This window comes from Euleptes europaea, chromosome 19 (genome assembly GCF_029931775.1).
Source record: "Euleptes europaea isolate rEulEur1 chromosome 19, rEulEur1.hap1, whole genome shotgun sequence".
Lineage (NCBI taxonomy): Eukaryota > Metazoa > Chordata > Lepidosauria > Squamata > Sphaerodactylidae > Euleptes > Euleptes europaea.
Window position 1 is genome coordinate 6,229,800 of NC_079330.1, and position 20,614 is coordinate 6,250,413.

At 47.8% G+C, this 20,614-nt stretch overlaps 1 protein-coding gene across 1 annotated transcript in view; it reads right to left on the minus strand.

Annotated features, from left to right (window-relative positions):
* Window positions 1-8,659: 8,659 nt before the first annotated feature.
* The window catches only part of ACAP3 (ArfGAP with coiled-coil, ankyrin repeat and PH domains 3), a 121,004-nt gene continuing 109,049 nt past the window's right edge, over window positions 8,660-20,614 (minus strand). Inside the window, exons 14-25 of the mRNA XM_056864841.1 lie at window positions 20,241-20,352; window positions 18,401-18,609; window positions 18,242-18,311; window positions 17,979-18,073; window positions 16,108-16,322; window positions 13,908-14,012; window positions 13,392-13,493; window positions 11,097-11,189; window positions 10,623-10,843; window positions 9,883-9,992; window positions 9,362-9,472; window positions 8,660-8,885 (exon numbers count right to left, since the gene is read on the minus strand). Of these exons, the coding sequence (XP_056720819.1) occupies window positions 8,738-8,885; window positions 9,362-9,472; window positions 9,883-9,992; window positions 10,623-10,843; window positions 11,097-11,189; window positions 13,392-13,493; window positions 13,908-14,012; window positions 16,108-16,322; window positions 17,979-18,073; window positions 18,242-18,311; window positions 18,401-18,609; window positions 20,241-20,352 (1,591 nt within the window). The 3' untranslated portion in view covers window positions 8,660-8,737. The remainder of the gene's footprint in view (window positions 8,886-9,361; window positions 9,473-9,882; window positions 9,993-10,622; window positions 10,844-11,096; window positions 11,190-13,391; window positions 13,494-13,907; window positions 14,013-16,107; window positions 16,323-17,978; window positions 18,074-18,241; window positions 18,312-18,400; window positions 18,610-20,240; window positions 20,353-20,614) is intronic.

The window sequence follows — 20,614 nt, forward strand, 5'->3', positions numbered from 1 at the left end:
ATTACCCTTAGGTAAGTTGGCAACTGACTCCTCACATGCTTTATTGCTTATTAGAATGTCTCGGAAAGACCTGGTTCTTTTATATGCCATTCGTGGTAAAGACTGGCAGCCAGGCAAATGTTGGACTAAATGCCAATGTTTGTGAATCACCTGTCTAATTAAAGGAGATAATGAAGTGTACTGCAACACGCAAGTAACGCGATCCGAACGTTGTGCCATTGATTGAGATAATAGTTGAGTTCTAGATCTATCTCGTGTTCTGGACATGGCTTGCTTAATAATTTTATTCGGGTACCCACGTTGTTGTAATTCAACACTAAGCTGATTTGCAGCCTGTGAGAAATCTTCATCATTTGTAGAATTCCTTTTAAGGCGAAGTAACTGGCTGTAAGGTAGGTTATCCCTTAAATGGGGTGGGTGAAAAGATTCATAATGCAACAGAGTGTTGCGTGCCATTTCTTTTTTATAAGGACGGACTCCCAATTTACCGTCCTGTGTCTTAAAGACACGCACGTCCAAAAAGGCTATTTCCAAGCTGTTGTTTTCTCCACTGAATTTAATATTCGGATCACGCTCATTGATCCATATAAGGAATTCTTTGAAGGATTCTGCATCCTGCATCACCAAAAAAACATCATCTGATGTGGATCTCATATTAAGGCGTCAAGAATCTAAATACATCCACATGTTTGATACTTTGTATCCTAAAGGACTGAACACCTCGATGGATTTAGCATGCTATTTGTAACATAATTTATGTAACAGCTGTCTCTTTAATTGAATTCAGTTTTTCTGTAATGCAAAATGTAACTGTCTCTTTAATGGTTAATTCTCACATGTGACTGCACCATTTAAAATTAAGGGCAGTATCTTTGGTAAATTGCCAACGCAGAGAATGTTAATAACAGCCAGCGTGTGAGTATGATGCTCTATCTTCTCTCTATTTTCTCCCTTGTTTAAGCCAATTGCTAGCATATTTATATTAATTATTATTTGTTAATTAGCATTATGTACTAATTTATGATATAGTGGTCCCTGAAGAAGGCATTAATTGCTGAAACAGAAAGATCACCGGGCTTCTGTTGAGAACAACTGCACTACTGAATTGCTACTCTCAAGAAGCATATCTGTGGAAGAAAGGGAGGTTGGCACCCCCTTTCATGGACTTACCTATAATACTGCTATTTGTTTGTAACAAGGCATAGTCCTCTCTTTGGTGTTACTTTTAAGGCAATAATCAACAATACATGTTTTTGCCTATATACTATCAGTGGTGGATATGTTATTAAATACCACTACTTTATAATCATTGTGTCTAGCTTGTGAAGTGCTGTTTCTAGTTTGCTGAGTATCCTACAGCACGCTAACCTTTGTTTACCACACCACCTGGATGTTGGCAACCCTAGTAATCCTGCACACAAGCCAACTCTTTGCCAAGGGATCCCCCCTCCAGAAAAAAGGAGAACAGAAAGCAAGTCTGTTGGGCATGAGATATTTCAAACAGGATTGTACACCACACAAGAAAAAATACATCCATATTGAAAGAGAGGGGGAAAATAAACAAGCCAAATCATGTCATATTACACCAAAATCTTTGCCGCAAACAAACCTGAAATTATATACAAGTTTTCCAAATTCCCTCTCAATGCCAAACGTACGCACCCCGTCTACCTTATTCCAAAATCAATGTCAGCCCACAGAGAAACCTATTGTAAATGCAGTTGGCACCCCAAGAAAATTTTAAAAAACAGAAGCTTTTCCTTTTGAAATGGCAGGGTTTTTTGGGGGGGGGGAATGCACAGTCTGAATGGATGGGCATCTGACAACCTGTGATCTACGTGGCGAAAAGAAAATCAAGGTGTGGGAAGGAAAGAAGCAGCGGGAAAGAGTGGCGCGTCTGCTCGTATTTTTATATATAAAAAAGAATACATGCCCAAGCAACTGTACAAAAGGAAAACCAAAGAATCCCAACGTTAAATACAGCCAAACTGTAGTGAATGAAAAAATACACCAGCCCTCCAGGGCTTTCTCGGCAATAAATTAAGTACATAACAAGGTCACCCTTTTAAAAATGACAGCACGTAAACCATAACCAAAACAAACAAAAACATTTCCAAAAAATGAACCCAATACTGTTAAGTAGGGAAAGTGCACAAAAGTTGATTTTACACATCTTAACTAAAGACGGTACCACTACATCTTAAATAGAGAATCTGTCTGGTCACGCCGGCGGGGATTCTCCCGTCCCGCCGCTCGGATCCAAGGGGATCCTTGGTGGTGACCAGTCTCCAGACTGTAGCCTGTACACTTTCAGGTTCAAGCACCTAAAAAAAAAAATGTCCCCGCGCTACTAAATGCCAACAAAAATGTGTAAGAGGGTTATGGCCTGGAGGGGTGGGGTGGGGGAAACGCACCTCTTCCACCAGAAAACTCCGTGGTCATTCCACGCAACTGTTCTGCGTGTACCAAAGGTACCGCAACTGGATGTTTCGGAGGGAATGGGGCCTTCTGAAGAGGGGCGCCACAATGAGGGAGGGAGGTTTAAGGAGATTGTACCTTCTGAAGCTGCTTCGTACAGAGCTGGACCGTTGGGTCTATCTGGCTTGATCATGTCTACTCTTGAGCGGCCCAGCTCTTCCGTGACTCAGGAAACAAAGGGTACTTTCAAAACCCTACTGCCTGATATCCTTTTAACTAGAAATGCCGGGGATTGAACTTGGGACCTTCTGCATGCAAAGTGGCACAGATCTTCCGCGTCTCAGGAAGTGTAGGGTCCGTCCAAACCTCTACTACCCAAAATCCTTTTAACTGGGAAATGCCGGGGATTGAACCCGGGACCTTCTGCAAGCAAAGCGGGTCTTCTACCACTGAGCCACGGTGTCTCCCCGGCACTGTTTCAGGGTGTGTCTACATTACAAATCCTGTTTTGAGATCAGTTTAACTATTGTGGCTCCATCACCGACGCTGGCCGCCCTCACTCCAAGGATACTGGACATTTTAGTTTGGTGAAGGCAGAGATGACCTCTCTGTCAAAGACAGGGTCAATCTGGGAAAGGGAGTTCGCTGTGGAGGGATTTGCAGTAAACATTCAAAGGCATGTTCATCACAGCGCTGCTTTTAAAACGGCAATGTGTTTAAATAACACAGTTGTCATTTTTTTAGATTAAAAATGCCCTGACTTCAATGGCCCAGGCTAGCCTGATCTTGTCAGATCTCAGAAGCTAAGCAGGGTTGACCCTGGCAAGTATTTGGATAGGGGACCTCTAAGGAATACCAGGGTCGTGACGTGGAGGCAGGCAATGGCGAACCACCTCTGAACGTCTCTTGCCTTGGAAACCTCGCCAGGCGTCAACGTAAGTCAGCTGTGACTTGACGGCAAAAAACAAAAGAATAAGGACAGATTTAGATGCTTACAAGAAAAAATCACGTGTGCTCTGAAACGCGGGGCACAGCCCCTTTTGCCCTTCTGAATTTGTACCCCTGATAAGAGAGCCCCAGGCCCCATATCCTGCAGCCCTACAGTTCCCTCAATTCTTTTGAGAGCCACAGGATAGCCTGAGATATGGGGAACTTGCCTTTTCTACCTGGGAGGATGATATAGATGTTCAAGTTATCCTGAGGTAGTTTGGTCACCAGGATGGGCTCTACGACTTGAGCTTGCCTCCATGCTATGTTTTGTTTGTGCACTTAATGATTTTCCCAGGATGAGATTAGACACCCTCTGGTTGAACGCGTCGCACGTTCAGAAGGCCGTCTCCCCGGTCTACAAAACCAAGCGTCAAATTTGTGGACCCTTCCCTGTGTCAACCAACACATTCGCGTGACCCAACCTTCAAAACTCTGATTGTTTATTCAGAAGTCAAGACAGATTCAAGCAACCACGATCGTTGGGGGAGAATATAACACCCCCAAGTTTCTCATTTTATGGGTTCCTTCAAGAAGAAGAAGAAGAAGAGTTGGTTTTTACATGCTGACTTTCTCCATCACTTAAGGAAGAATCAAACTGACTTCCAATCACCTTCCCTTCCCCTCCCCACAACAGACACCCTGTGAGGCAGGCGGGGCGGAGAGAGTGTGACTAGCCCAAAGTCAGCTGCTTCATGTGGAGGAGTGGGGAAACAAATCCAGTTCACCAGATTAGCGTCTGCAGCTCATGTGGAGGAGTGGGGTATCAAACCCAGTTCTCCAGATCAGACTCCAACGCTCCAAACCACCGCTCTCGCCAGAATGGCTAGAAGAGGGGCTGGAGGTAGAGGGAGATAGAAACTCATTTTCTAGGGTTGGTGGGCCTTGGATTGTTATTTCCTCTCTTACTTGAAGGAATTCTGGTTTTGATCTCTGGAAATTAGGTTCAGAGGGAGAATGCTTTCAATGCGAAGAAATCCAAGGAGCAGATGAAGAGGGACAGAGTCACGGACGTGACCTTGAAAAGTTTTTTAGGCAGAGTGGCAGGAGAAAAATGTTTAAAATAAATTAATGCAATAAACACCCTTTTCGTAGGCTCGGTGTGGCGTAGAAGAAGCTGGAATTGGTGGGAACTGATGGGAAGAGGTAAAAGGATAGCCGTTCCATGGAGGACACGGTTTTACTCAAGATGCCGGGGCAGATAACCAAAGTACCTTTTATTTACCAAAAGTGCTTTCCAATTTATAATCCGATGGGGCTGTGGCCAAAGGGTCTTCTCAAGAGCACCAGTTTGATGGTGGACCTCAAGGAAGAGAGGCAGACCAGGGATGCCGGGTTGTGAGGCCTCTGTGGCCATGAGGCTCACTAGATGACCTTGAGTCAGTCGCTCTCTGTCTCAGCCAACCCCTACCTCACAGAGGGGTTGTGAGGATAAAATGGGGATGGGGGAATAGGAATAGGGGTGCTGCCCTGAGCTTCTTGGAGAAAAGGGTGAGGGAAGTGTAATAGAATATGATGCTATGTGATACATGGAAGAGGAAAGGCAAGGCAAGACAATGGAAGGCAAAGGAAGGGAAGGAACGGAAAGGGAAGGGAAGGCAAGGGACGGGAAGGCAAGGGAAGGCAAAAGAGGAGAAGGCAATGGAAGGCAAGGGAAAGAAGGAAGGAAGGAAGGAAGGAAGGAAGGAAGGAAGGAAGGAAGGAAGGAAGGAAGGAAGGAGGAGGAAGGAAGGAAGGGAGGAAGGAAGGAAGGAAGGAAGGAAGGAAGGAAGGAAGGAAGGAAGGAAGGAAGGAAGGAAGGAAGGAAGGAAGGAAGGAAGGAAGGAAGGAAGGAAGGAAGGAAGGAAGGAAGGAAGGAAGGAAGGGACAATATTTGTATAACAAAGCAGGATTGTATCTGTTGTTCTTTAATACGAAGGAACATACTCATTCCCCTGGGGAAGGAATTACTATCTGGGTCAGGACTGAGAAGACAGGGTTCCTTAGTTTCTGCATGCCCATTATTATCCTTTTTACTCAGATTTTACCCAGAGCAGAGGCTTTCTGGCGAGGTGGAAGTAGTATAACATTGCCTGAGTCAAGGTTGGCTCAAGAGCACAGGGCGTGATTTGGCGGTGGGGGGAACGGGGACGAGTGAGAACACTCAACATCTCCTTCGACCTTGCCTTGCCTTGGGATGCACAAGGTCAAACCATACGACTGGTGGGCAGGATGCACCTTCTGGGTTGGGCGGGTCCAGCCTAAATATTTAGAGCGCTGCCTGCTTTGAACAGAACGTTCTGTTGAGTTTTGGCTCTCGTTCTCATGCTGCCCCTGGCCTGACTTTCCGTGTTCTAGCAACAAACAGCAGCAATCCAGAATTGGATCATTCCAGATTGGGATTTGGGCATGACTGCTTGTGAAATTAAAAGAGTTTCTGTCTAAACATTAGGAAGGACTTCCTAACAGTCAGAGTGGCTCCTCAGTGGAAGAGGCTTCCTCGGGAGGTGGTGAGCTCTCCATCCCTGGAGGTTTTAAGAAGAGGCTCAATGGCCATCTGTCAGCAATGCTGATTCTGTGACCTTGGGCAGATCATGAGAGGGAGGGCATCTTGGCCATATTCTGGGCATGGAGTAGGGGTTACTGGGTATGTGGGGGGGAGGTAGTTGTGAATTTCCTGCCTTGTGCAGGGGGTTGGACTAGATGACCCTGGTGGTCCCTTCCAACTCTATGATTCTATGACCCTGCGCTGACCCTCGCGGCTGAATATCTGGATTGGGACAGTAAGGAATGGGGATCAGAGACGATGGCATCTCTTGCACCTCACTCATAAGAGCCTCTAGATTTAGAGCCAGACATTTGGAAAGGGAGCGACTCAGACATGAGAGAATACAGGAAGGGGAGAGGATGGCCCAGGCTAACCCAATCTTGTCACATCTCAGAAGCTAAGCAGGGTTGACCCTGGTCAATATTTGGATGGGAGACCACCAAGGAAGTCCAGGGCCACTCTGCAAAGGCAGGCAATGGAAAACAGACTCTGTTCCTCTCTTGCTTTGAAAAACCTTACGGGGTCACCATAAATTGGCTGTGATTTGACAGCACTTTCCACCAGAGGAGGAAAATGATTGAATCCCACCAAGATGCCCAGTGGAATTCGTCGGCCAGTATCAATTCACCCTCTCTGCCTTGAAGGGACGTTGGAGGCCCTGCCATTCTATTGCCTGGATTAGCTGCCATCTTCATACACAATCGTCAACAAAATGACCTACTTCTAAGTCTGAAGCAAATCCGGTCTCTCTTTTGACACAAGACCATAACACCCCCAAAGTTACTCGGAGAGTAAGAATGGGTCCCGCTCCAGCAAAAAGCATAATAAATAAATAACCCTCCCCACCCACACCCACCCTTTCCCCCCTCCCAAAAATCCCTAATCCCGGAATCCGAGAAATCCGGATTTGTTGAGCCCTCTGCAGTCATGCATTGGTGAGAGGGGGAAATCACAGTCTCTGTAAGGACGTGCATGCAAACGGCGATCCCCTTCTCCAAAAGAGTTCGGTAGGAAATCCATTGTGATTTAGGAATATAAATCCCCTGGTGTGCTCCAGTAAATTGTTGCATCGAGCCCCGAAAGGCTAGAGGAGAGTGACCCTACAGTTCTCCCTGGGTGTGTTTTACAAAACAAAACAAAAACCCATCGCCGGCGATGAGCCTCTTGTTCCAAGCCTCACCGCTTTGGTAAGTCTCAGGGTGAAGACAGGCGTAACATTTAAAGACAGATCATGGCCGGTTTGGTTAAGTTGCTGAATTTTGTAAATGCTATGTTTGGATATGCTCGGCTGTGCTATGTCGAGCTGGGAGGGAATGCTCAGAAAACAGGAGATGTTTCCCACCAGGTTTCCTTTGAGGAAGCTCGTAAATAATGAGGCGATTCAGAACTGAGCCAAGGGGAGTTTGCCCGTCCCAATTTGCATGATGGAAATACCCTCTTTCGTGTTTGCTGCAGAGTCAGTCCTTGCCCTTCTCGCATGTTTCAGCTGGGCTATCTGCCTTTTTAGAAACAACATCTTAAAGAGACGCATGATTGAGTGCTGCTTCATACAAAGCAATTCCCTGTACATAAAAAACTAGGCTAGAGTCTTTCCCCTTGATACGACGGTTTTCTGTGTGCAGGGAAATGTTTTACACAAAGAAATACTCGGTTCCGTGAGCCCCTACCAGCAATCCGAAGTGGGATGGCCCGGACACAGGTTGACTTCCACCATGAGAACTAAGCAACAATAATTTTGCAGTAATTTTGTCTGTAGGCTACCAACTGGTTTGTTCATCTTCCTTTATCCTTTACACAGGAACCAGTTTCCAAACTGCTCCGGGATTATGAGGGAGGTGGTCTGTGCCACAACCCGAGTGCTAGCCAATCAGTACCATCCTCGGCTGAATTTTGTTGCAAAGTTGCAGAACTTTATTTTTCAGAGCATGACGGGAAAGGAAAGGGTACACTCGTACCCTGGACATGAAGCTTCCAAACCGGCCTCGCTGGCTCTGCAAATATTATGTGTCTTCACCCTGAAAGGATTGCATCCTTATCTTGGAAGCGGCTGAGTTATGGCTTTGACCAGCTAAGCTTACCCCCCTGGGTAATTTTAAAAGGGAAAAAGAAAACGAGAGGAAGCATTCGCTAGCATTAACCTGAGAGGATGAAAGTTGGGCAAACCATGCCTCTCAATCCACGAACTACAGCCCATGGGTGGTACACGGCAAACAGATCCACCACCAGCCCTGCCAAACCCATCAATGCCATGCTCCAAGAGGAGAGCAGGCAAATGCATCCTACGCCAAGCCACCTGGTAGTTTTTGCATCGAATGGCCTCGTCCCCCAACTACGGAGTCCAGTCCCAAACTGACAGCCCCCAATGCTGGGAAAAGTGAGAGAAGAGCGCAAGAGAGACAGAGAAGGAAGGCCATATCTGAGGATGTCTGGTTCAGTTCCTTGACATTTGTAAACTTGCATACCGCAATTGATGTTTCAGTTCTGATCCACCCTTCTCCCAAAACGAATCTGCCTGCATGTCCCCCCCAAAAAAGAGACTTCCCTGGACTTAGATATGGAAATTTACAGATATATTTATTTTAAAGGTTCTCCCTCCTCACTCTCTTGCTCTCTCTCTCTCTCTTCCTGTGCGACCTTCAGCCAATCCTCTCTTTGCTATCAGAACTGAGACCGTCCACCGGCAAATCCCACCCCACCCTCAAGACACACATCTACAGCTGTTTTTTTTCCTGGGCTCGGTCGGTATCCTTAAATTTCGACCCAAAAGAGGAAGAAGAGTTGGCAGCAGGGTTGCGGGAGTCGTCACTAACACTCATCTATGTTAAGGCTGATGAACTCCTGTATACACTTTCGGTACTGGAGCTCTGTGGGGCTGTTGTTGGGATATTGACCTGGATGACCAAAGGGACCCTCGGCTTCACGCATCTCTTCGTTCATTCGAGCCAGACGCAATCTGCAAGAAACAATGAGGAAAGACTTGGTTAGTCTTGAAGCACTCGGTGCTAATCAGCAGGAAAGGCTTGGCTTTCAGGGCGCTCAAGACAAGAGGACTTCTCAGTTGCATGTATGCATACCCTCCCTCTTAAGAGCATGGAGACAGAGAGGGACCTGCAATGTCTACTACTTGCTACTTCACGGTAGTGAGAGAAGAAGAAGAGTTGGTTTTTTATATGCCAACTTTCCCTACCACTTAAGGGAGAATCAAACCGGCTTACAATCACCTTCCCTTCCCCTCCCCACAACAGACACCCTGTGAGGTAGGTGGGGCTGAGAGAGCTGTGACTAGCCCAAGGTTGCCTTCATGTGGAGGAGTGGGGAAATAAATCCAGTTCACCAGATTAGCGTCCTCCGCTTATGTTGTAAAGGTCAAAATGAACACTGGGTCACATCAAGCCAGATGGGGCTCCAACAGGGCTGAGATTCACTTACAAGGTAACAATGTCCGCATTGGCGGCCTGGACTGCAATGCTGAGAGGGTCCTGCCCATCCTCGTCGACTGCGTGCTGATTGGCTCCTCGCTTTAGGAACAAGCACACCTGGCTGCCAAACACAAAAACAATCCAGGTCAGAGGAAGAATCATCCCATCAAGTGGAATTCAGAGCAGAACGAAAATCCGGGTACAATTACAGAACAGAGTGGCAGGAATCTACTCATCCCCGCACAGAACCTACAATTATTATCTGGTATGAAATACCAGATAGACTTGTCTGGGGGAAGAGGGGGGGTCACCAATTTGGCAGGCCTGCAGTAGATGATTCTACATAAGCGAGCCGATCCACGTGATACACGGGAGAACCGGTGTTAGCCATATCTGTGCTATTACCCCAGGTGGGAAAGGCAGATGTCCTTGTCTCCAAATGGGTTTTGCCCTTTACTCCCCACCCCCTCCTGCCCACAGCCTTAACCAGCATTATTGGCACCTTACCAGGACACAGAGCAAGCAACTTACCCAGTGTGGCCCAAATACGTTGCGTGGTGCAGAGGTGCACGCCCTCGGATATCTCTTTGGTTAACATCCGCTCCATTCTGGAGCAAGAATTCGCAAGCGATCAAGGAGCCCTGTTGGAGATGGAGGGAGAAATTAAGACAATGCTCTGGGCGTCTCAACAGACAGGTTGCATGTCATTCCTTCTCCCCCTAGGGACCCTGGGAATTGTAGTTTGGTACGGGGGGACTCGGGCTATCTCTTGGCATCTTGACAACAGTAGAGCTCCCAAGATTCTTTGGCGGAATCTAGAATAGTTAAATGGGTAAAAACAAAGTGATACAACATTGACGTCCCCCCGCCTGAGACATCATTAATAATGCCCTGATTTGGATGGCCCAGGCTAACCTGATTTCATCAGACCTTGGAAGCTAAGCAGGGTCAGCCCTGGTGAGTACTTGAATGGGAGACCACCAAGGCAGGCCAGGGTTGCTACGCAGAGGCAGGGAATGACAAACCACCTCTGTTTTTGCCCTGAAAACCCTACCGGGGGGTGGGTCATTACAAGCGGGCTGCAACTTGACGGCACTTTCCACCGCTGTTTTTAACACGCACACAAAAAGCCCCAAACAGAGGAGAGATTCTCCTCGTACTCTGTAAAGCAGCATGCATACGGACGAGGCAACAGCAGCAAAAACGACAAGATAATTGCATGACACAGAACCCTCAGATCCGGCTTTGACATGACCACAGAGATTTCCTACCCCCATTACAGCTTGGATTAACGGGGTTTTGTTCTCATCTTCATCGTTCACCCAGTTGACGTCCGCGCCGTGGGCCAGTGCCTCTGCCATGACGGGCAAATTCCTGGCCCGTGCTGCCTTGTAAACCAGTAAGCCGGGGTGCAGCTCCCGCAGATCCTCCAAGTCGGAGGCCTCTTGCTCTATTTCAGCTTCTCCGCTGGACTCTTCCGATACCTCGCATTCTGTGGGGGTGGGAGGAGAGGAAGAAAAGATTGGGATAAGATGTTGGCGTGGACAACCTATGAAGCTCGGACTTCTCGCTACACGCCCGGAGACAGAGCAAATGCTTTGCACACAGAATGTCATGAGCCTCAGGATCCCCAGTTCCAGGATCTCAAGTCTTGGGAAAGGCCTTCCTTTGCCTAGGGCCCTGAAGTACCACGGCCAACGTTGACCATGCTCAGCTAAATGGACAAGTGGAATCTATGCACGTACCTTCTTCCGTGACACTGTCCACTACTGAGCCGAACACAAGGACGTCGGTGCTTCCGTCAGTGCTGCCGCCAAGCCCGCTGTCGCTGCTCAGACCTGCGGGGCCAACAAGAGACAAACCAAGTGCATTTTAATATGTGGGTACTACTCAGATATACCCCTCTATCCACCCCATCCTCTGGTAACACATTGAGAACGCAAGTCCACCACCTGCTGGGCAAACACAGCACTGTCCCCCTAGCAAACAACCACCTACGGAATCGAAAAGGTGTCTGAGATGAACTAAGGGGGTGGGGTAAACCTACCCCAGGGCCCTTTGGGACAGGATTATGGTGTCATAAGGGAAACTCCAACATTTCTTTGTCTTCCCTGGTTTCTGGGTAGGTTAAACATCATTAGAAAGCCAGTAAGCAACGGATCGGCTCTTGATTCCGTCTAAAAGCACCAGGCAATTGCATATAGAGAAGCCAAAAGCCAAAAAAGGGCAAGGTGACGTTGCCAAGGGCACAGCTGCAGGTCAGTGGCTTCAATTTTCCCTTGGGGGGGGGTTACACAAAGTATTTGACAGCTCAGCAATATGCAAACTCCACAGAATGGACAAATGTAACGTTCAGGCTTCAGCTTTCAGAGATGCTGTCCTGGCACTGAGAAAGCGTTGAGAAGCTGCTTCTTCTTTTGGCCAGCTTGGGTAGTTCTCTGATGCCCTCTATGCCCACCTTGCGGGGCTCATCTGGGATCATCCCTCCCAGCCCACATTGCAGACTTTCCCATCCAGGATCCAAAACGCTACTTAAAACATGTCTCTTGGGATTTTGGACTTTCTTCCCCTTGAGTGCCAAAATCTCCTCCCTCCTTCCTCTTTCCACCATAACATTATCTGCTTTAGAAAAACCCCTACGTTCATGAGACGTGGTGCAGGACTCCTGTCTGAGAAACACAGACCCCCAAATCCCCATTAGGCAGCAAACTAGTGTGGTCCTTTGATTGTGGTCCCCTGGATTTTCCAACGAGCTCTTCCTTTGTGGGAATTAAAGAACATAAAAATGGCTCTGACGGATCAGACAAAAGGTCTGGCATCCTGTTCCCTACAGTGACCGACCAGCAACCTTTGGGAAGCCCAAAACCAGAGAAGGTCTACCCCCTTCATCAGGGGTGTCAAACACAATAGTTACAAGGCCGGATATGAAGTAAATGTTACTTGGTCTGGCCAGGCCATGCCTCGCCAGCCCAGATTGGGGGGGGGGGCTGCCTGGGCTGGCTCACGGGCCGGATAAGAGTTCTCAAGGGGCTGGATCTGGCCTGCGGGCCTTATGTTTGACACCCCCGCCGGTCATCCTTTAACAAGATCAGATCTTGCTGTATAGTGTGCACGCATGAACTATCATAACACATACACTAAAGCACAATAACATAAGAGCAGCCCCGCTAGATCAAACAAAAAGTCCATATAGTCCAACATCCTGGTTCCAATAGTGGCCAGTTAGTTGCCACCCAAAAAAAAAGCCCACCAGCAGGACATGAAGACAAAAAGTGCTACTCCGCCATTTGCCCCCTCTCTCATTCAGATACGCAGTCTCCAAGAACGGGGGTTCAATTCTTTGCTAATAGTAAATAGATGCGGACAAACTACCATGAATTTTTGAATTAATGGTCTTGCTGGATCCAATCAAAGCTCCACGTAGTTCAGCATCCGGGTGTTCCACAAGCAGGCCTTCCCCTGTTACCTGTCACCACCAAGCTATACTGCCTTTGAATGTGGAGGTTCCATTTAGCTATCAAGGCGAATAGCTGATGACAGCTGTATCTGCCGTAAATGTATCTCATCCTTTATAAGAACATAATACATGCCGTACTGGTTGAGGCTGAGGGTCTACATGGGCCAGCAATTTGTAGCTAAAAGAAGACAGTGAGAGGCTTCTAGAGAACTCACAAGCAGGACTTCAAGGTGAGGGCTGTTCCTTGTAGTATGTGCATAGGTTAAAATCACCACATTGTGGTCTTTACCATTAGTGTTCATGCACGAGCTAACACCGTGTGCTATGGAACAGGGACATAAGAAAAACTCCGATGGATCAGATGAAGTGTCCATTTAGTCTAGTGTCCTGTTTCGAACAGCAGCCAGCCAAATGCTTCCGGAACGCCCCTGAGTTGGTTGTGAAGGCTGTTTGTCCCCAGCCTCTGGGACCCACAGGTACACCGCCTCTGAACATGGATGCTCAACTTAGCACAGGTAATAGCTACCCATCGAGGTGGCCGTGAGTCTCTCACCAACACTATGCTGCTAAGGCATCCCCTTACCTCCGTCCAGGAGGAACGGTGAACCGCTCCTACCGGGACCATTGCCACTGTCACTCCAGGGGCCGGCTGCCAGGGGTTGCTGCATAGAGATGTGGTTGCCACCTAAGAGGAAGGTGGACGGAATGTGAGGGGGGGTTTCATTGTCACAGGCACATTTGTTTTTTAAAAAAATGCAGCAATCAGCATCTTGTCTCCCTTTAAAGGACCAAAAGAAGGAAAAAAGAAAATTGGCCATTTGCAAAGGTTTGGCGAGAAAAGGAAGGGGATGGAGAAAAAGAAGCCCAGGCCACCAAAATAGAAAACACCCCTCCCCAAAAAATGATAAAGGTGCAATGAAGAAAAAAAATAAAAGGCTATAAGTTGAGGTTGGTTAAAAGTAACTGACTCGTTCTCTCTCGCTCGCTTTCATTGTGTCCAATATTTCTCGCGGCTGCAACTCAAAAGCACGCGCCCTGGAAAAGGCAGAAGGGAAAAGCTCAGCCGGCGCAAAGCCAGGGACAGCTTAGCTTTACTTACTGCGTGGCCCAGATCCAGCGCCGGTGTCGAAGTATGAGAAAAGGGAGTCCAGCTCGTCGGGGCAGAAAAGGGAGTCTCGGCGAAACTTTCTTTCCAGGGTAGCAGCTGTTTGCAAACAGGGACACTTTAATAGGGGGGGGGGAAGCTGGGGGTGCCCGAATGGAGACAGGGCAAGTCACCAACTGTTTCCTTTCAACGAGGGGCAAGTCAATGCCCCCTCATTTGTTTCTTTTTGTATCTGTCTTTATCACGAGCAGTTTTGGTTCCCTGCAGGCCCCTCTCCACCTTGACAGGTGCTTTGGGGAGGTGGCTTAGAAATGTGCCCAACAAATAAATAGATCAATTCATGGCTGGCTTTGTTCATTTCATTTCAATTCGTTTCATTTCAAGTTTCTCAGTGCTCGACTCAGAACCGGCTCAGCATCGGCGAGCTTCCTTGGCAAACCTTTGGGAAAAAGCTCATCTCTTTTACAAGAGTTCTTTCCAAGTTTGTACTGTCGCAAGCGTCTGCTGCTTCTGCTGGCACGGGAAAGTATAATTTGGTTCAAGAGCCACAGGGGAGACTTGGTCAGCCCATGGCTTCTGTGTTCAGGCACTGTTTTCTAGTACACCCATTTACCAAGTTCACATAGTTTTATGGAAGCTCAGAGCTTCATTAAGATAACAGGGTTAATATTAAACGACTTCCGCACATACTAAATGTACCTGATTAGATACCTGATTAGCCAGAAACTAATCGAGCACATACCACATTCACATTACATTCCAAAAGGGAAAAGAATTCCTCAGGTAAACGTAGAGCTGAGCATATTTCCCCCATTCCTTTCCTCTATAGTGCAAGTACTTCTCTCTTTAAAAGGCAAAGGTAACAGTCCCCTGTGCAAGCACCGGGTCATTCCTGACCCATGGGGTGACGTCACATCCCGACGTTTCCTAGGCAGACTTTGTTTACGGGGTGGTTTGCCAGTGCCTTCCCCAGTCATCTTCCCTTTACCCCCAGCAAGCTGGGTACTCATTTGACCGACCTCGGGAGGATAGAAGGCTGAGCCAACCTCGAGCCGGCTACCTGAAACCGACTTCCGTCGGGATCGAACTCAGGTCGTGAGCAGAGCTTGGACTGCAGTACTACAGCTTTCCACTCTGTGCTACGGGGCTCTTAGTTCTGGTTTAATTCAGAGAATGTCTAAAATTAACTCTGAAACTGAAGGATGTACAATGCACCGCCAGGTTCCAGCAGTTCATTTGCACCTTTCCCCTGACCATGTTACTAGTTAGCATGCACACACTGATAAAACACCGCTCCACCCCCCCCAAAAAAAAATTCCTCGATTTGGTTTCACAAGATACTTTTTGGGCAATGTTTTGCTGATGGTACACATGTACTCCTGAACAATGGTACACCATCACACGCTCACACACACACAATTTTTGGTGCCACTATAACCTTTTCGTACTGTTGGATCAACGCACACATGAGAATTGGTAATGTAAAGCGTAGGGAAAGGATACATATGAAATGAAGGAACTGAAAACTCTGGGAAACTGCATGAGCGCCAGTGCAATGCCAATCATTCAGCCACACAAAACAGAACAAACAATTCCTAAGTCATTGGTCCCATTTGGGAAACAAGGCTAGGAAGAGGAAAATTTTTGGAAGTATCCCTAGGGACACGACACTCAATTTGTAACACCACCAAGCATTACGAGGGAGACAAGTTTATACCAAACCAGGTAATTATTAATTTTGGCACCATCACAAGTAGGAGAGGATAAAGTCCATGTGGCCAGTAAAATCATCTGCCCCAACAATGAGGATGATCCAGGGCCTGGAGACCAAGCCCTATGAGGAAAGGCTGAGGGAGTTGGAAATGTTTAGTCTGGAGAAGAGGAGGTTGAGGAGGGACAGGGTTGCTCTCCTGAAGTATTTGAAGGGCTGTCCCTTAGAGGAGGGCAATGAGCTGTTCCTGTGGGAGGCAGAGGACAGGACTCGCAATATTGGGTTTAAATTACAGGCCGAAAGGTACCGGTTGGATATTAGGGAAAAGTTTTTTACAGTAAGAGTAGTTCAGTCCTCCCATCCTTCCACCCAGCTCTAGCAAACCGCAGCTGTCTCCCTCACCCTGTGTTCTAGAACAGTTCCATCACCCAGCCCTTGGACAGACCAGAGGAAGGAGGAAGAAGGCGAGCGGCTATTCCTCACCTGAAGAGTGCGCAGCGGGCGATGCATTTCCTGCCTCGTGCCGGTACTTCCTACGGGCGGTGGGGGCTTTCGTGGAGCTGTTGCGCCTCTGGCACTTCTTCACGCTCCAGCGCCGGGGCTTCCTCTCGTTCTCGGCCAGGGTCTCCGCGCTGGGCAGCTTCTTCAGGAACTTCTTCTCGACGTATTTGACTTTAATCCAAGCTTCTTTGTCTTGCCTGGGGGGACGGAGATTGAATGTGATCATACCCGTTTCCTGTCCGCCGTCCGGAGAGGGCAGACCATTTCAGCCTTTGTAACACTTCTGGGGCATTTCAAGGCTAGGCGGGAACTTTGTAGTTCAGCGGCACAGCAGCTGCTTCGCGGGCAGGAAGTGTCAGGTCAATCCCTGGCGTCGCCGGTCAAAAGCAAGGCTGAAAAATGTCCTCCGCTTGAGACCTGGGTGAGACACTGCCAGCCTGAGTAGCCCAAACTGGTCTCTGAGTTGATGCTACAACAGTTTCAACAGGGAAGGCGCTAAGCTCAATGCTAATACATATCCTTTATGTGCAGAAGGAGGAAGTCCCAAGTCTGCTCCCTACCAATTAAAGGATCTCAGAGGAGGTGTTAGGAAAGAGGCCCTTTCTTGGACTGTTAGGGTTGCCAACCTCCAGGAAGAAGAAGAAGAGTTGGTTTTTATATCCCAATTGCCAGCATGGTGTAGTGGTTAAGAGCGGTGGTTTGGAGTGGTGGGCTCTAATCTGGAGAACCGGGTTTGATTCCCCACTACTCCACATGAGCGGAGGAGGCTAACCTGGTGAACCGGGTTGGTTTCCCCGCTCCTACACATGAAGCCAGCTGGGTGACCTTGGGCCAGTCACACTCTCTCAGCCCCACCTACCTCACAGGGTGTCTGTTGTGGGGAGGGGAAGGGAAGGTGATTGTCAGCCGGTTTGAGTCTCCCTTAAGTGGCAGAGAAAGTCGGCATATAAAAAACCAAGTCTTCTTCTTCTTCTACCTTCAGGGAGTCTCAAACTGTTTACTATTGCCTTCCCTTCCTCTCCCCACAACAGACACCTTGTGAGATAGGTGGGCTAGTCACAGTTCTCTTAGAGCTCTCTCAGCCCCACCTACCACACAGGGTGTGGGGAGGGGAAGGGAAGGTAATTGTAAGCCAGTTTGATTTTTCCTTGTGATAGAGAAAATCAGCACATAAAAACCTACTCTTCTTCTTCGACTACTACTTGATAGACTACAGTTTAGTGTAAACATAGCTTTTATATGCACTGGGAAACCAAAGAAATTGTGCGACTCACTTTATTGCGGCGGTCTGGAACCAAACTTGCAATATCTCCAAGGTATGCTTGTCGATCAGGTGAACTAAAGGTCTGATTTGGTGGTAGTAGTAGTAGAAGAAGAGTTGGTTTTTATATGCGAACTTTCTTTACCACTTAAAGAAGAATCAAACCGGCTTACAATCACTTTTCCTTCCCCTCCCCACCACAGACACCTTGTGAGGCAGGTGGGGCTGAGAGAGCTGTGACTAGCCCAAGGTAACCCAGCTGGCTTCATGTGGAGGAGTGGGGAAACAAATCCAGTTCACCAGATTAGCCTCCACCGCTCATGTGGAGGAGTGGGGAATCAAACTCGGTTCTCCAGATCAGAGTCCACCGCTCCAAAGCAACGCTCTTATCCACTACACCACGCTGGCTCTCTACCTGACGAATACAGATATGATATGAGAGGGCAGAAACAGACCAATCAGCTAGAACCAGGAGCAGAAGGATGTGTGCATTGGCGGGGGTGTTCTCATATGGAAAATCAAAAAGTGTTTCCAAAGGTCCTTCTGGGGAATCATAGGGTGGAGGGCAGGACTGAAGTGGGCCGAACCATACCTTGAGCTGCCAGCAGTGGGCTTCTTGAGTCCCAGCTCTTCACACTGTGCCTCGTAAATCTGATTCATGGTGGCATTCCCCAGCTCGCACATCAGCTGTAGGCAAAGAAGAAAGGCGAAAAGGGTTACGTGCGTATGTAAGTGCCCTCAAGTCGCAACCAACTTCCCGCTGCCCCAGCAAGGGGCTGTCCGGGCAAGTGAGAAGCAGAGGGGGTCTGCCATTGCTTTCCTCTGCAGAGCCTTCCTTGGTGGCCCGATACTGACCTTCAGTAATTCCGGCTCCCAGGAATCCAGCGTGAGGGACCGCACTTTAGAGCAATGGACTCCCAGACTCCTACGGGGGAGATGCAGAGCAGAGAGTAACTACAGGTGTGGCATAGGCGTGATTCTTCTGGGGTCTCGAAGGGCATAAACGACCAGTACCTGTGTATCCCTGAGCATTCGATGCATAGTAAGATGCCCAAGTTGATGCTGGCCCACCGGGGGTCGGCCTGCCCGCAGTCGCAACACTGGTCATTGCCGGGGATGCTCTGAACCCTCTGCAGAATGGTCTCCCCCTTGGAGCTCCGGTCCCGTGAGTCGGTCGCTGAGTCGATGCTGCTGGTGGAAGGAGAGGCGGTTCGGTCCAACCTCTGCAGGGAAAGAAGGAGGCAAAGGCTTCTACCGGTGCGTCACAGAAAAGGATACCTGTTGTTGTTTTTAACGTGAAGTCGGGTTGCTAGCAAGTGAGAGAAAATATGCCCTAGCCCTGTGATAGAGGTTCTAGGCAGAAGAAGAAGACGAAGACGAAGAAGAAGAGGAGGAGGAGGAGGCAGAAGAAGAAGAAGAGGAGGAGGAGGAGGCAGAAGAAGAAGAAGAAGAGTTGGTTTTTACATGCTGACTTTCTCCATCGCTTAAGGAAGAATCAAACCGACTTCCAATCACCTTCCCTTCGGTTTTTATAGCCCACTTTTGCTCTACCTTTCGGAAGAAGCAGAAGAGTTGGTTTTTATACCCCACTTTCCCCCTACCTTTAAGGAGTCTCAAAGCGGCTTACAATTGCCTTTCCATTCTCCTCCCCGCAACAACCACCATGTGAGGGAGGTGGGACTGAGAGAGTTCTGAGAGAACTGTGACTGGCCCAACGTCATCCTGCAGGCTGCATGTAGAGGAGTGGGGAATCAAACCTGGTTTTCCAGATCACAGTCCGCCATTCATGTGGAGGGGTGGGGAATCAAGGCAGATGACACAAAGGACCATTCAAGCTTTCTTGTTCTAAGACATACCATGGAACTTCATTACAAGGGAACTTCAGTTATAGGAATTTTTAAATTTAACTGCTTGATAATATCAGTGTTCCATCTTTTTAAAAAAATCTTTGAAGTGTGCTTAACGCAACCCTAAGTTTTATGTTAGATGAGATATATTTTATGACATCTTCTTCTCATTCATTCAGGATTTTAATTGGAGTATTGATGGGAACATTCTCAAATACAGATAAGATTTTCGTAAGCAACATCATCTTGAGGCGTGCCGTTTTCCCCAGCCATGACAGACATCACCTACCTCATTTTTTAAAAAAAGTTTTTTAATTTCTATCCAGAATTTTACGTGTTTGTTTTAAAATAAACCTATTAACTTTGAGGATAACCAAATCATTTTTCCAAAAAGAAAAGAAAGGAAAAGAAAATCTGGCTGTGAATTTCACGCATTATGATTTATTCTTGTTGTGTGCGCTACCGAACTCTACCACGAGATGGTGATGCAGGATAAATCATAGAAATAGACACAAATCTGTTTTGCTCCTACTGTGGGTTGGTAACCCTGACTGGCAATTAAGGGAACAAATGCTGAAGGGAGTAGACACTGAAGGAGCAGAAGCAGAATCTTTAGCAATGTGTGACAGTGTGCATATGAAGTGTGAGGAGCTGTGGCTCATTGGTAGAGCATCTGCTCGGCATGCAGAAGGTCCCAGGTTCAATCCCTGGCATCTCCAGTTAAAGGGACTAGGCAAGTAGGTGATGTGAAAGACCTCTGACTGAGGCCCTGGAGAACCGCTGCCGGTCTGAGTAGACAATACTGACTTCGATGGACCGAGGGTCTGATTCAGTAGAAGGCAGCTTCATGTGTTCATGCGTATGTAAAAAGGGGTGTGTTCCAAGCATGTACCTGTTTTTATCTGTGAAATGCTGGAGGAGATGTGCTTCTAAAACATGGAATGGTGCTCTGTTATTAAATGGATAGAAATGACCACAAGCGTCCCTTCCCCGATCCCTGACCTCACCTCAATATAGCAGCTGTCGGGACTCTCTCTGTATGCAGAAGCGATGCTAGCTTGGACCGCCTGGATCCAGGCCTGGCGCAGTTTCTCCGAATCTGCTTGCAACATGCAACTCCTGTGAGGGGGGAAAAAGGAACCCGATGATCAACGGCTGAAGTGGCAGGGCGGCCTCAGTTCAGATAAAATGAGAAAGTGACTTAGGGGGTTACAGTATCACAACATGAATGGAGCATCCATTTGCTTTACTGCAAATGGATGCAGTAAAGTGCAAATAGATGCAGTAAAGTGCAATTGAACAAGGTAAAGTGCAATTGTGTGGACTAAAATGCAGTTGGATGAAATAAAAGTCCACCTGAATGGAGTAAAGTGCAAACGGA